The sequence below is a fragment of the Apteryx mantelli genome, chromosome 2, assembly GCF_036417845.1.
Source record: "Apteryx mantelli isolate bAptMan1 chromosome 2, bAptMan1.hap1, whole genome shotgun sequence".
Lineage (NCBI taxonomy): Eukaryota > Metazoa > Chordata > Aves > Apterygiformes > Apterygidae > Apteryx > Apteryx mantelli.
The window spans coordinates 148,868,115-148,882,069 of record NC_089979.1 but is presented as its reverse complement, the minus strand read 5'-3'; the positions used below and the strand labels follow the sequence as shown (position 1 = coordinate 148,882,069).

Here is a 13,955-nt window from a genome sequence, read left to right as displayed (position 1 = left end):
GATTTGACAATGCAGATTTAAACCTTCCCAAACACAAAGTATGTGCAATTTCTGTTTTGTTGTTTAAATTTTGCAAATGACACAATTCACTAAATAGGAAAAAAGTAAATATTTTTTCCCAAATCAGAACTATTCAACAATCAGTATTATTAAGGATAATAAGGATGTGTTTGTTTCACACAATTACAGCTTTATTTTTGACTTTTTGTGACTGAAGATTTTCAAAGCACACCTATCAATTAGTTTATGACTTGAAATTGTCTTGATCAAAAAAATGAAGTTATTTGAATAGTTTTTCACCACAGAACAAGAGTCTTCTGTTTCTTCAAATGTGTTCATTAAGTTTCTTTTGTTACCCTGTTTGTTTTTTTCTTTTCTGTTCTGGGGAGCTTTCTGAAGACTGTTCTGGAATTTAAAAGCAGTGGTTTTAAATAACTGTGCATGAGGAATGTGATTATTGGTGCAGCATTAGCTGTCTATAGCAGTTTGATGTAAAATTGAACTTACTTGAGGATCGTAATAACATGAAATGTTCCGGAATGGTAAAACTAAGCTTTTTTAAAGGCATGTGTTACTTATTGTATTGTTCCCTTCAGAGATAGTAGGACAAAAGTACAGCATTCGGTCTTTTAAAACTCAAGAAGTGCAAAAAAATTAAGAGAAAAAAAGTCCACTTAAATACAAATACAATAAACCATTGTGGGTTTAGTTTCTAGAAAAAAGCATTTATGGGTGATGTTAAATGAATAAGTGAGGATTATAGGCTGGTGGAGCTCATTAAAAGTGAAATGAAATTTATAAGGAAAGTCTAATTTTCTCTTCCTGCTCCATTAGATTCTATCAGTTCAGACAGTTGAATTCTAAATAATGCCCCAAGAAAAATTTCTGGTAAGAACACATGCCCAGTCATAAGGCTAAGAAAATGTGTGCAAGAAAGCAAGCGAGTTTGCATATAAGCCATATATATATATTTCTAATATGTCAAATTACATTAAGCTGTATTTCAATATATAATCACTGAAAGAAGAAGGGGAATATCTTTAGCTTTTTGGGATTTACCGATGCAAAATAAAACTTGTCTGTCACTACTGGCTTCATACATTTTGCCTACAATCATCGATAATTTTAGCTGTGATTTATAGCAAGGTTAAATCTCCAAATTCTCATTGTACATTTCTGTTTTTTTTCTTCCATAGGATTTAGTTTTGGATATAATGAAGATCTTGTGAATGAAAGTCTTTGGTATATTATCTAAACTTTGTTTTCTGCATTTAAGACGTCCTAAGAGAACAATCTTAAATTCCCTGTTCAATCCCTCTTCTGCTGAATGAGATTTAGCTTTTATGAAGACCTCACAGAGTAACCCAGTCAGCTGATAATTTCATTTTTTAGCCATCTTCTGTTGAGTTGCCTTCCATTTACTGGGAATGATCTGCTAAAGCCAGACATTCTTTAGGAGGATGAAATCGAGCCACAAGGTAGAGGGTAGCTCAGGTGTGTAGTGCTCTCCACCAGCTGTAGGTGACTACCAGTGTGTAGATGTCTGAAATCTGTTAACACAAACCCCACTGATGGAAATGAGAGCTCCAGCTGTGTGGGTAGTTGGAATAGTTATCTTGGCTATTCATTATTAAGACCTCCTGAGTGCTGAAAGCCTGAACTGCCATGCCCCAGAACCATTAGCTCTGGTGGACTTCCAAACCTGCTTGGTCACTTGACTAAGGTGAAAAGGGTTTTATGACACTGGGCAAGAAAGGGAAATGCTATAACTACATCATGTAGAATAGATTAAACAGTTGCAATGTAGCCAGATATGAGTGATTCTAGTCTGAGCTCCTGATGCATGAATTTGTGAATACAGCTGTAGGATCACGATCATGAAGCATTATAATATGCATAAAGCATTATAATATGCATGAAGCAGATTTTTCAGTTTTCTGGTTAAACTTGGGAGTGGGGGAGGAAGGAGGGAATCAAATGCCCTGTATTGTTGAGAATTTAATTTCTTGGCAAATGAAAAATTAAAAGAAATAAGTGAAACTATATAACGCATTTAGAAAATATCATCACCATTTTCTTGGGCTAAAAGCTATTATGCAAGGAGCTTATGAATATTGTCAGACAAATGAAACTTTTTTTTTAGAACATACTTTATTATGTGAAAAGTTTTATGCTGGCCTATTTCAATATATTGTAACTGATTACAGCTAAGGTAACATCTACGTGGTACAACCTTGTGCCATGAGAAATACTCCCACTTCTTCTGAATGAGTTAGTGTGATCTGCTTTTCAGGATACTTAGCTGTGTGGGAAAGAGTTTGTTAACTCAGGCAGTGTCATGCTAACATAGTTACACTGCTTCTGTTAGCTAGATTAAGTCCTGCTTCTGTTAACTAGATTAAGTCAGGCATTACTACGTGAAACTAGTTGTACCATGCAAGCATCTTAAGTGCTGTGACATCAAGGTCCAGTTGTGCTAGACATCTTCTCAGTGAGCATTCATTTGGTCAAAAAACATCTGTATTTGTGGTATGTAAGGCACTGGAAATTCATTAGGTATTCTGGGATTCACACATTAGAGTTCTAACATCTCATTTGTATGTGTCTTTAAAAATACTATTCCAACTCTCATGGATTTACCAAAATCTTTATAAAAGAATTTTCATTGATTTGAAAACCTTCGCTTAGAAGCATAAGATATTTGCAGATTTTGAAGTGTTGTTGATAAATGTTTTGTGATCTGTTCGTGATCTGACAGATACAAGCTTATGGTTAAGCTTCTTCTATAAATAGAACCATCTCTTGAATTTCTTTTGTTAATGTTAATTGGTGTTTCATGTTCAGGGGAGATTAAAATAGGCAGTTTGGCAACCCTCGCTTTCTTTCTGTTTGTGATTGTGATGCTGATAGCCTAACTATGAACTTCCGTGTGCAGCGTTGCTAGTAACTTCCAGTCTGATAGATGGATCTTTCTTGAAATGAGAAGTAATTGAATTTCAGTGTTTACCAGTTCCTTGCGTGCTTTTTGAAGAGAGACCAACAGCTGTGTTGTGTTGAATTAATTGTGCTTATTTCAGTGATGTGTATAGCTGTCCAGGGAGAACAGAAAATAATGTTGTCATTTCAAGGAAGTCTGTGGGTTGATTTTGAACTCAGTGGAAGCAGGATGGTTAAAGCATTAAAACTGTCTGCTTCTGTTCTTACTGGAGTTTCAGTCCAGAATTGCAAAGCAGTGCAATATTCACAACCTACACCTCTTACTATAGTGCTGTGCAGATTTTTCCAGCTGAAGTATCTCAGTCCTTAACTTGCAACCTATGTTCAAGTACCCCATGAAGAAGTCTGCTGTATATGTTTGAGGAGCTTGTGGCATTTCTGGTACCCTTTCTAGGACAAGCACGGTTACTGCTGTTCAGTGAAGTGGTAGAGAACCTCTTTTAGCCCAGTGATACTTGCGGATATTGCAAGTCTAACAGGGGCTTTTGGGAACTGTCCACAGAATTGTTTGTTCAGTGACAGAACTGCGACTAACTGCTAAATTGCTGGGTGTATCAGGGTCAAATGAGATAAGGCATTTTAACTTGCTGGGCTAACGTCTCCCAAATGCATTTCTTAAGAGACCATCTGATGAAGGAGCAAGGAGGTGGCAGGGGGGTTGGCCAGGTATGGACACAGCTGTGTGATCAAAACAGAAAAGCTGTGCAACAGTGTGACTGAATCATTCACGTACTGTGCCAACTGGTGCTAATGGAGAATAGAGCTTCTTTATTCCCCGTGCTTTCTCTCTTTCGGCCTCATCAGTAAATATGCATTTAGGCCAAGCACTCAAGTAATGTTCTGTGTCAAAAAATACTGACACAATCACGTGATGACTGTAGGTGTCCAGGGATTCAGCTGTCTCCTTTCATGTGATAAACTGTGTAGGTTACTTCTGGAAGGCTTTTCTTCTTTGTCTGAAGTTAATATGCAGTAAGTTTGATGTGGGAGTGTAAGTATAAGTTGCTTACTGCAAATATTGTGGTTCTGTGAACAATCTAGACATCACACATAATTATTTTGATTTTGTTGCAGTTTCTTTAACAAAACAGCCTAGTTCTTACAGCTAAATTTGAGGAAATATACAGCTTATATATAAAAAGTCTGTGCAGAGTGACTGGACACAGAGATTTGGAGTTCTAAAGCACTTCCTTATAAAATTTGAATGAATTATAATTGGGTACTTCCCTGAAGAACCCACTTTGCCCTGTTGTGTGTGTGCACAGCTCCTAAGATATTCTTAAAATATCAAGAATACAAGAATAATGTATTCTAATTTTGTCATGGCTTGTATGTATAGAAATATTATTTTGTGTATGCACCTTAGCAGCCCATTAGAGTGTTGTTTTCTTAAAATTTCTGTGCCATTGGACTTTGTGATAAACAAATCTCTGATGTTTAATGCCAGAACATATGACTACAAATTCCATTATAGAGAGTGGAAAATATTTCAGAAATGTAAGTTTGGAGGTTTTGGTAAAAATGCAGATTTTGCAGGTGAAAACTCATCTTTAATGAAACATGCTTTATAACATGCTTTTTAAAGATGTAATACTGTCAGTATTTAACTAGGTCTTTGTTCAGATTAGATTTAGTATTTTAGAATAGCTTTTAAAATATCTGTAACCATACACAAATAGCTATTATGCCACACATGCCTGCTGATCCTAGTTTATTTATTGCCTCTTATGAAAGTAACTTAAACTTGTTCTTGACCTGCAGGTTCCTAATAGAACCATAATGCACTTCTAAACTGTGCAACTCTTAATTGTTCATAAGAAATTCTTTTCTTAGTTATATCTGGATATATTTATTTGTCAGGGTTGTTTTGGTGTCGCTTTATTGCACATGCAATGTTAACTAACAGTACTCTGTGTTTTGGGGAGGAAGAAAAGAGGGGAGATGGGTTTCTGTATCTTACAGTCTCTTCTTACTGCATCTGTTACCTGAAGCTTGCCATATTGAATAACTTCTGTATGTTTAGTTGGTATTTTTCCCTTGCTCCTTTAGAGCTTGGTATTATAATTTTCTTTGATATCATGAGCTATGGCAGCTGTCCTGCAATCCTGGTATTATGAAGGTTGTATGGGACACAGCACATTTGAATGCTCAATTATGCCTGGCCCAGGAGATGCAAAATTGGGAAAGAAAATGAATTCTTTCAAACCAATTAAAGAAAAAGCAGATTTTTATTATGAGGAAATCTTTATGCGAAAACCACAAATAATCTGTAAATATTGGTATCTCCAACCACTGAAAACCCACCAGATATAATGTAAGCTGGTTAAAAAGCTAAAAAACAAAAAACAAAAAAAACCCTGAACAGTTTTGTCTCTGTCATTTTGACAATATTTGATTTTCAGTGCAAAAAATAACAAAAGATTTCCCCACATTTGACAAGTTTTGCAGCTACTAATAACTCTTTCCCACTCTCTTAAATACTTTTCAATGTCTCCACTTAAAAAATTTATTAAATATATGAAGGAAAGGGAAATTAACAATCCTGGAAGAATACAGTGTTGGCAGTATTATCACAAAAATCCAGAACTGAAGCCTTGGTGCTACATTTCTGTGTGGCACTTCTGTAGATGCTCTGTCTCCTTGATGTGTGGTCCTTCAAGTCATGCATGAGTCTGTTGCTTAGGAATGTATTTGCTATGACCATAATATTCAGAAATGACCTGTTATTATTAATACCCAACTCAAAAGACTAAACTGTTTGTTTCCACGAAGATAAGACATCTTAAGCTCCAAAAGTAGCCAGTGTAATTTATAGGTAATCCTCACCTGTGCAAACCAGACTTCCACGTTTCAACCTGAACAGCAGCAATGCTTATCCAAATCTGGACTTTTAGGAGCTTATGTTTGAAACAGTGGAATAAAAAACCCTGAAGTTTTCTGTACTATGAATGTATAAGGAATCGTGTCTCCTGATTATTATGGACTGAAAGCTGTTCATGCCTTTTTTTCTTAAAAATTCTTTCAATTTTTCAGACTCTTCTTTAACACAGTCAAATGCTGTATTTTTTCCATCCTTGAAATGTTTCTTTTTCAAAAGAAATGTATGTTTTTTAAAAAAGCTCTAGGAACATTTTGTTTGGGCACAAGTACTTAATATTCCTTAAAGAGTTCTTTTTTTAAGAGTATGCATTCCTTATATCTTCCATATAGATACAGGCTCCAAATGGAAATCTACTACTCTAGAGATTTTGCCTGATTGCAAACCTCTGTAGAGGTGAATCACTCTGCTAGATGAACTTCAAAATCATGACCTCTATAAAATGAGAAGTATACATGCTACAGTTAGGACAGAAAAATCGTATTAAAATGCTGCTTAATCCAACTGGTCCTATAATACATCCTTGCTTGTTTTACAGAAGCAAACACTGTGGCACTATATCCATTGGCAAAAGGATATTTCAGTTTCATTGCAGCTGGAATGAATGACTTCATACTGAAAAAGGTTGGTTTTGAGTCTACAAGTCATGACCATTTTTTATCAGTGAATGAAAATATGTATGTGTGTAAATACATAACCATGTATATTTGTAAATATGCATACGTGTTTGTGTATGCATAGGTTTCCACTTCAGCTAACCTAATATGCAGAGCATTTAAGGAATTTTGTGTTTCATGGGAAAAATATGTTTTCTGAAAAATGTACTAAAAGTTCGATCCACTGGAAAACTGGAAGAGTGTGTGTGTGTGTGTGTGCATGTTTTTAAATCAAAAAGCTCTGTCATTGGACCAACTAAATAAAGTTTTGTGATAACTGGTTTTGGAGTCTGTGATGTCTTAAATCTTAGAACTGGGTAGTTTTCCCATAACCTTAGAATCTATGTTCCTCTTTTAAGCCTGTTAATTTTAGTGAATTACTTACATTATGAATTTATTGAATTACAGGATTTTAATTAAATATGTTCTTAGACATTTTAAAAATAGTTGACCGGGAAAGGTCACAATTATGTTTTATCAGTAAGAAGCATTAGCTCTGCTGAGACTGATAGCTAGCAAGGCCATCTGCAGTGCCTTTCAGTTCACTCACACTGAATTGTTCAGATAAAGACTGTCAAGTGCTGCCTAAATAAGGAAGGAGCCTTGGTAAAGTTAAGTGCAGTGGAGGACACAAATGAAGCATTGATTCCAGGCATGCTGTAGAGTCTGAGCTGTTTCCTGCAGCACTGAATCTTCTAGAGTTTTTATTGTTGTTTTCTCTAAAGTACTAAAATGCGAGTATCTGTCATTCAGGATTTCAGGGAGGATGAAAATGAGGAGGGAAAGGAAGAGGAAAAGGTGAGTGAAAAAACAATAGCTTTGAAAAGTACTTATTTCTTTCTCTTCTTACTGTTTTAGAAGAATAACCCTGGAATGATTATCTTTCTTTTATAGGTCTTCCTCAAGCCTGTTATTGAAGACAGAAATATAGAACTGGCCCGAAAATGCACTGAAATAATAAGTGATGTAAGTGATAGTGACTGTTTGCACCCTAACATTTGCATTTTTTTTTCAGTGACTATATTTACCATGTGTATACATTTGCCATATATATTTATTCAGATATGTACAATGCTATGTGTGCCGATTGAAGGCTCAAATACAAAAACAGAGTAATACAAAAGCACTGCCTACTCTGATACCTGAAATGATCAACCCCAGCAGGATGAGCTTCTCTGAGTGCTTGGGCAGTGTGAAGCACAGGCACTTACGGGCCTTGGGAAGGAGGAAGTTCTGAAATGTCGGTCTCACAGAATGATACTGTTACAGTGGGTCTGCTCTAAAAATGAGAGGGTTTCTCCCATGAGAATTTCTTTGCTGATTTCACAAGGAAAATGCAGTATCTTTTCTAGTTATAGCCTTATCCTGTCAATTTTTATTGGTTAAAACGGAACTGGGCGCCAATATGCATAGCTGTAAGGAGGGAGGATAAAAATCAAATAGATGAACTTTGATTAATATCTGTCAGTCTGTTTACAGAGGAAGTTAAATTGCTATGGTGATAGAAGTTCAATACTGCTTAGCATACTATTCTTGACTTAGGCTTATAGGAAAAATTCATTGAGATGTTAGGGTATCTTTAAAAATTATTTAACTTGGTAATTGAAGTCAAGAATTTCTAATACTTTTAAAATTGTAGATCAGGTATAAACATTATATAAACATTGCAGATCAGGTCTGAGATATTTCAATTGAAATTCCAATTGCTTCAATGCAACGACATCAAATTTAGCTTGGTTGATGTTTATTTCCATGTTCTTCTGGAAACGTGTTTCTGAAAAGTAACTTTTGTCATGTGAATTGGAATTAGAGTGATAGTTCTCCTTCACAGCCTGTTGAAGATGGCAGCTTGCAGCTGAGAAGACGTTACTGGGGAGAGCATGACTTGCTTTAACAAGTGTTCTTCTAAAGAAACTGAAAAGTGAGGGCTGGTTCGTATTGTAATATGATGTTTAGATTCAGGTTATTATTGTTTAAAGTGAAAGAGTATGTTGACTTTGTAAGAATAATACATACAGAATCTACACGTAAGGTACAAATTCATTAATAGGGCATAGAAAAGCATAGATAAGTGCCAGAATGACATTATCTAGGATGTGTAGGCATTACAGTGCTGGCTTGAAAGTGTGACTTGACAAGGTCAAAGCTTCCTCTTTGTCCATAGGCCATCTTGTAATACTTTTATCTTCATGGGATGACTGCTGAAAATTGGATAGACCCTTATGAGAAGCTAATAAGATGGCTCCCTTATAATCTCAAGCTATTTTAGAAAGTAGTAGAAGTTATTAATATTTTTATTGATGACTATCTACATTCTTTCTTTGGGAAATAAATGGCATGTGACACAATAAGTGCCTGCTAATTTATGTAAAGGCCAAAATGAAAATGGAGCTGCAGCACTAGCCTGACCTGAAAGATATTCACTGCTTCTGTGCAACTTGTTTTTAAACATGGTTGCTGTAAAGGCAAAAACACCCTGAAAAATGCTGAAGAAATTTTTGCTTTATTTGAAAAGGAACTGTTACTGAGCTGTGTACCCATTAGGAGTAATATTGGCTGTGGCTGTTAATTAACTGATAAATGGAGTGACTATATTTTCTCTCATTTTCTGCAGAGGCTTGGGGCTAAGGTGAATAAGTTAAACCAGGTTCCTGAAGTCTATAAGGTTCAGAGATGTGGGCTTTTGCTGAAAGCTTGTGATGCATTTAGCCTGTAAGTGTGTCAGATTTTCCCTGAGATATGTAAAGCATAATGGCATAGCGTCATTAATGCTTTCAAAGCGATAGTAATGTGTAATGGTCCAGAACCAATTTAATTTCAAAGAAGATTCTCTGTGTTTTAAAATGGGACCCAGTTTTGGGACTTATCCAGCATCCACTGAAATCAGTAGGTGTTTTTTCATTGGCTCTAATGGAATATGAGTATGGTTCAGGGATTGATTTTTGTCTCCCAGAATTTTTTTGCTATAATTAGAATTTCTTGTGATTAGTGGGGGTAAGTTTCCTCTCCCTGCACATTTTGTAAATTGTGGAGGCCAATAAGCTGCAAAGAGTTTGCATATTTGCTTTTGATTTTTTTGACTTATCAACATTCACAACTTTTTAGATTTGCTCGATGCTTTTTTGCAGGAGTCTTTGCCCAAACTGCTTTCTGTTTGTGTATATGTATCATTGGTGCATGTCTGTACATTTTATGTGTACAGTGGTTATGGGTCTTGCAGTTTTACCCTAAGATGACCTTGTGACAGCAGCCTGTGTCCTTGTTGACCACAAGACTAGATGATTGTCCTTTTCTGCCTGTGGAGCTGTCAGCACAACCACTCCGTCAGAATGCAGTGGCGTGAGTGCTCATGACTTGAGATACTGTGATTGCATTGTGCTCACCCGGCATTCTTTGGAGTCTGACTTTAAATTGGCAATATTATTTCAAAAAACAGTTGTGATGACAGTCCTTAGTGCATGTGTAACTGTCAGCCTTGAGCTGTATGTAGGGGGAAGGTGTGAAGTGTGTATGTGCTCCTGTTGTTGAGGAAATCCTCCATTGCATTTGAGGTTGGCAGATGTTTGTTCTGTGGCTGTGATACCCCCTGAATTGTTCTTCTCCAAAGCCATTTTATTTAATCTCCCTCCATTAAGCAATTTTATTTCAAAGATTTTTTTCAAAGCTGTCATGTGTACTGGGTTTATATGAGTTACCTTCCTATCCAGGCCTTTTCTCTTCCGTATTGAAATTGAGCCTGTCCATTTGCTTGTATTATTTGTATTTTATTATCTCTTCATCTCTTCTTTGTTTTGATTATACAGTGTGATGTTATGAATACTATTATAAGCAGAAAGAGGAGTTATTGTACAAATAAAATGATCATTAACCAAATTGTCATAATCCTTTCTTGTGGAGAGGAAGACACTGTGCCGTGTGAAGATGCTACTGAATTTTAGTTATGCATGGCACCAATGTTTCTTTTCACCTACAGCAAAAAATTGCACCACTTACTATCTAACTGCCCCTGTATGAAGTCCAACTGTGCTTTAGCATGTCTTCTCCTCAGCTCAGCATCAAGTTCAAATCTTACTCCTCATTTGTCATGCAATAATTCTGTGGTCTCTTTGTTATAAAGCAGGAGCTACAGAGGCACAGAGTCAAGTATAGAAACAGAGTGCCTTGCCACTGATACAGTAGGCTTGTTGCCACTTCAGGATGGAGCTATTCCTCTGGTCTGACCATTATTAATCACAGCCTCTGACTCAGGACGACTTTGAAGTCCAAATTGGTGGAGGCTAGGAAAATACCCTGGGGCAATAATCCTGTATACTTGCCCCATTCTTACACTTCTGTCTAGACTTCTGTGGGCCACAGAGAGAGGATTTTGTATTAGATGGATCTGTGATCTGACACAGTTCTTCCAGTCTTATGAGAGATTATAAATTAAGAAGTGTGGGGATTGCAAAGGGAATCGGTAGTGGAAAAAAGTCCATTGTGCTCTAGCATAGGAACTAGATGAAACAGTTCAGACCTTTTTGTGGCTTTTCTAAGCTTAATGGATCTTTGAGAGATGACGGTTCTGTAATGGATCTTTGCATGATGACTGTCAACATAGTTAACACCAGTGATGTCAAAATACTAAGAGCAGGGTTTACAGTTTACCTGTATTTAAATTTGATTAATATGTGCTCCTGAATACAAGGGAAAGGTGGCTGCTTGGATTAGGCTGCTAGGACCAGAGCCATTCCCTTAGCCTGCTCCTGAGTTTCCCTTGTGAGAAAGACTGATAGAGCAGGCCATGGGCAAGATGAGTTTCCCTAGGGAGCCACAGCCTGCAGGTTGGATGACTTTGTTTGTAATATAAAGTTTGGTTTTGCCATATAAAAGTCCACTGAGGAAAAAAAATTACAATTTGAAACTTACTCTTCTGTTGTCATATATTGCTCTGTGATTACCTAAGAGTACAGCGTCACACAAACAGGTTACATGGACCATTGGATTGGTGAGGCCCTGAGCAAAGTGGTGACAGACTGTAATTTTGCACCCTGTGTTCCAGAAAAAGTTTTTATTTAAAATACACTGTTCCCTTAAGGGAGGCAATATGACTTGGTAATAAGATGTAGACTCCTTCAGTAGTCCAAATCTGGATGAGATCAGTAAAAATTTTTCCCTGTGTGATGGTTATGTAGTTGCCTGTCTGAAATGAACTTGACCTTATCTAATCCGTTGTGTGGTGGACAAAAAGCTTACATCAGAAAGGCCAAGAGCTGATTCTGCGTAAGCTGCCATCTTTCTGATGAATTTTCCAAGTCACTTTTGAGTAACGTAGGCTAGAACTGGTGATGTTCATTAAGGTTTCAGAGAAAGAGGAAATGAAGACTGCATATTTCGGTAATGTTCAGGCGCAGGTCATACTGCTTCTGTCAGTGCTTGTCAGCAAGTCTGCAGTGTGTAGAATATGCAAATGAGGTTAGAGAAATGGTAGCAGATAACAATCAGGAAATTTTAATCCTAAATAATTAAATTTTCACTGAACTAAACCATGCTATGTACAAAGAAAGAAATGTCAGTAAAAAACGTTAAGGCTGCTTATTGGGAGTACCTTTAAAAGTAAGGACTATCCATGTAAGGTGTCAGTCTTTTTAAGATGTAGTCCAGCTCATCATATTCGCCATGTTCCTTCATACAGATCCTATCTTAGAAAACTCCCTATATCTTCACCATGTCCAGTTTCATCATACATTTCCTACTCTTGACAATCCCACTAATACAAAATGTAAGTCTGACTTCATCAACAGTCAGGTGATTATTTTTAGGTAACTGCTTACTGGACCTGCATACTGCTAGAAATATTGTTTGCCCCTGAGTAAGGAAAAGATTGGGACTTTATGTTGTTTTTGAAAAGAATAAGCACTTGTTTTTCTGCAAAATACGCTTTGTTTCAAAAAGAGTTTCTGTTGTGCATAGACAGAACTTTAGAAGTGGCTCAATTTAAAATTTGCTCCCTTTTAAAGAGTCTCTGACAGACCTGCATGTCACAACTATCTGGGTGCTTTGTAGCCAGTGATTTGGCAATGACCTTCTAAATTTATTCATGTAACTCTCGGATTCATAAAGAGACATTTTATTATACTATAGTAAAATACAGATTCTGTGCTTGCAATGTTGGGGTTAGAACCTGGTTTAACAATTTTATCTTTGAGATCAAGGAGAAAATGCTTTCTTCAATTACCCTTTCTTTAGAGATACTGGAACATCTGTGAACAGTGGTGAAAGTGTGCTGTAGGTATAGAGAAGAATTCTGTCTTTTTCATCTTTAATATCAAAGAGTTTTGTGATTTTTCACATAGACCTGATACCCTGTGTGAAAACTATGTATTTCCCTATGTGGCTTAATTTGATCCAGCCTGTGATATTTGCTAGCCACCCAGCATAGTACCCAGAATTTTAGCATCCGGTCTGAACGAGTAGAATTACTCTAATAAAGATAGCCATTGTATGCTTTTCTATTTTTAAGAACAATTAAACTTCTTTTTTTTCCTCTTTGTAGATACACTATAAGGAAGAGTTTGAAAAATCTAAGGGCAAGTGCATATTTGTACCTGACACCCCTCAGCTAAAACATGTGAAAAGTCTTGGTGCTTTTATTTCTGAGGTAAGACCTAAAAGATTGCAGAATTCTCTCTTGGTACTTATTCCTCCTCAAAACTCTCTGAATTGAAGATGTGTGTTTTTCAGTAGGGGAAGGAGGGCTTATTCCAAACAACAATTCAATTCAGTTTAAAGATCAAGTGAGTTAAAGAACTGGAATTACTTTATGCTGGGTGTGAGTAATAACAATTTGGAGTTATATAACACTTTTCTTTGAGGGTTCCACGCTATTTTATTGACAGTTCTGAGACAGTAATAGCTGTCCCATTTTATAGATGGATAAACTGAGAAAGTGCAAAATGATTTCTTTTAGTTAGTTATTCAATAATGACAAGGTATGTGAATTATAACTGTGCGTAGTTGCCCTGCTGTGGAGGATTCACAGCCTCACTACCAAACAGGAGGAGAGAAGGAACTGTTATCACCCCGGCCGTCAGTGAGGGAGCTGGGGCAGAGATCAGGTAAATACCATCTCCATGTGCATCAATGCCCATGCATGCCCATGTGTGAGTTTTTTTAGGTCTTCATGTATGCACACGTACACACGTATATTACTACAGTGATAAACAATTGGCATCTTCTGAATGACAGAGCACAATTTACCACCAGCTCTTTGTGTCGCAGGTATAAGGTGTCATAGGGTTGCATCTTTGATTATTTTTCGTAGCCGAGAATAGCATTAGGAGTTTTAACTGACAGACAATTGCTTTTGTTGAGGAGCTGTTGGTTCCGAGTGATTCTTCTGTCCTTGTGACCCTTGGAAAACTTAATTTTTTGGTGCCTCATTTTTT

The 13,955-nt window shown here is 36.6% G+C and overlaps 1 protein-coding gene across 1 annotated transcript in view; it reads left to right on the top strand.

Moving 5' to 3' along the window:
* Positions 1 to 6,363: 6,363 nt before the first annotated feature.
* The window catches only part of NEBL (nebulette), a 92,711-nt gene continuing 85,119 nt past the window's right edge, over positions 6,364 to 13,955 (top strand). The window contains 5 exon segments of the mRNA XM_067292512.1: positions 6,364 to 6,449; positions 6,451 to 6,499; positions 7,285 to 7,329; positions 7,426 to 7,497; positions 13,064 to 13,168. Of these exon segments, the coding sequence (XP_067148613.1) occupies positions 6,364 to 6,449; positions 6,451 to 6,499; positions 7,285 to 7,329; positions 7,426 to 7,497; positions 13,064 to 13,168 (357 nt within the window).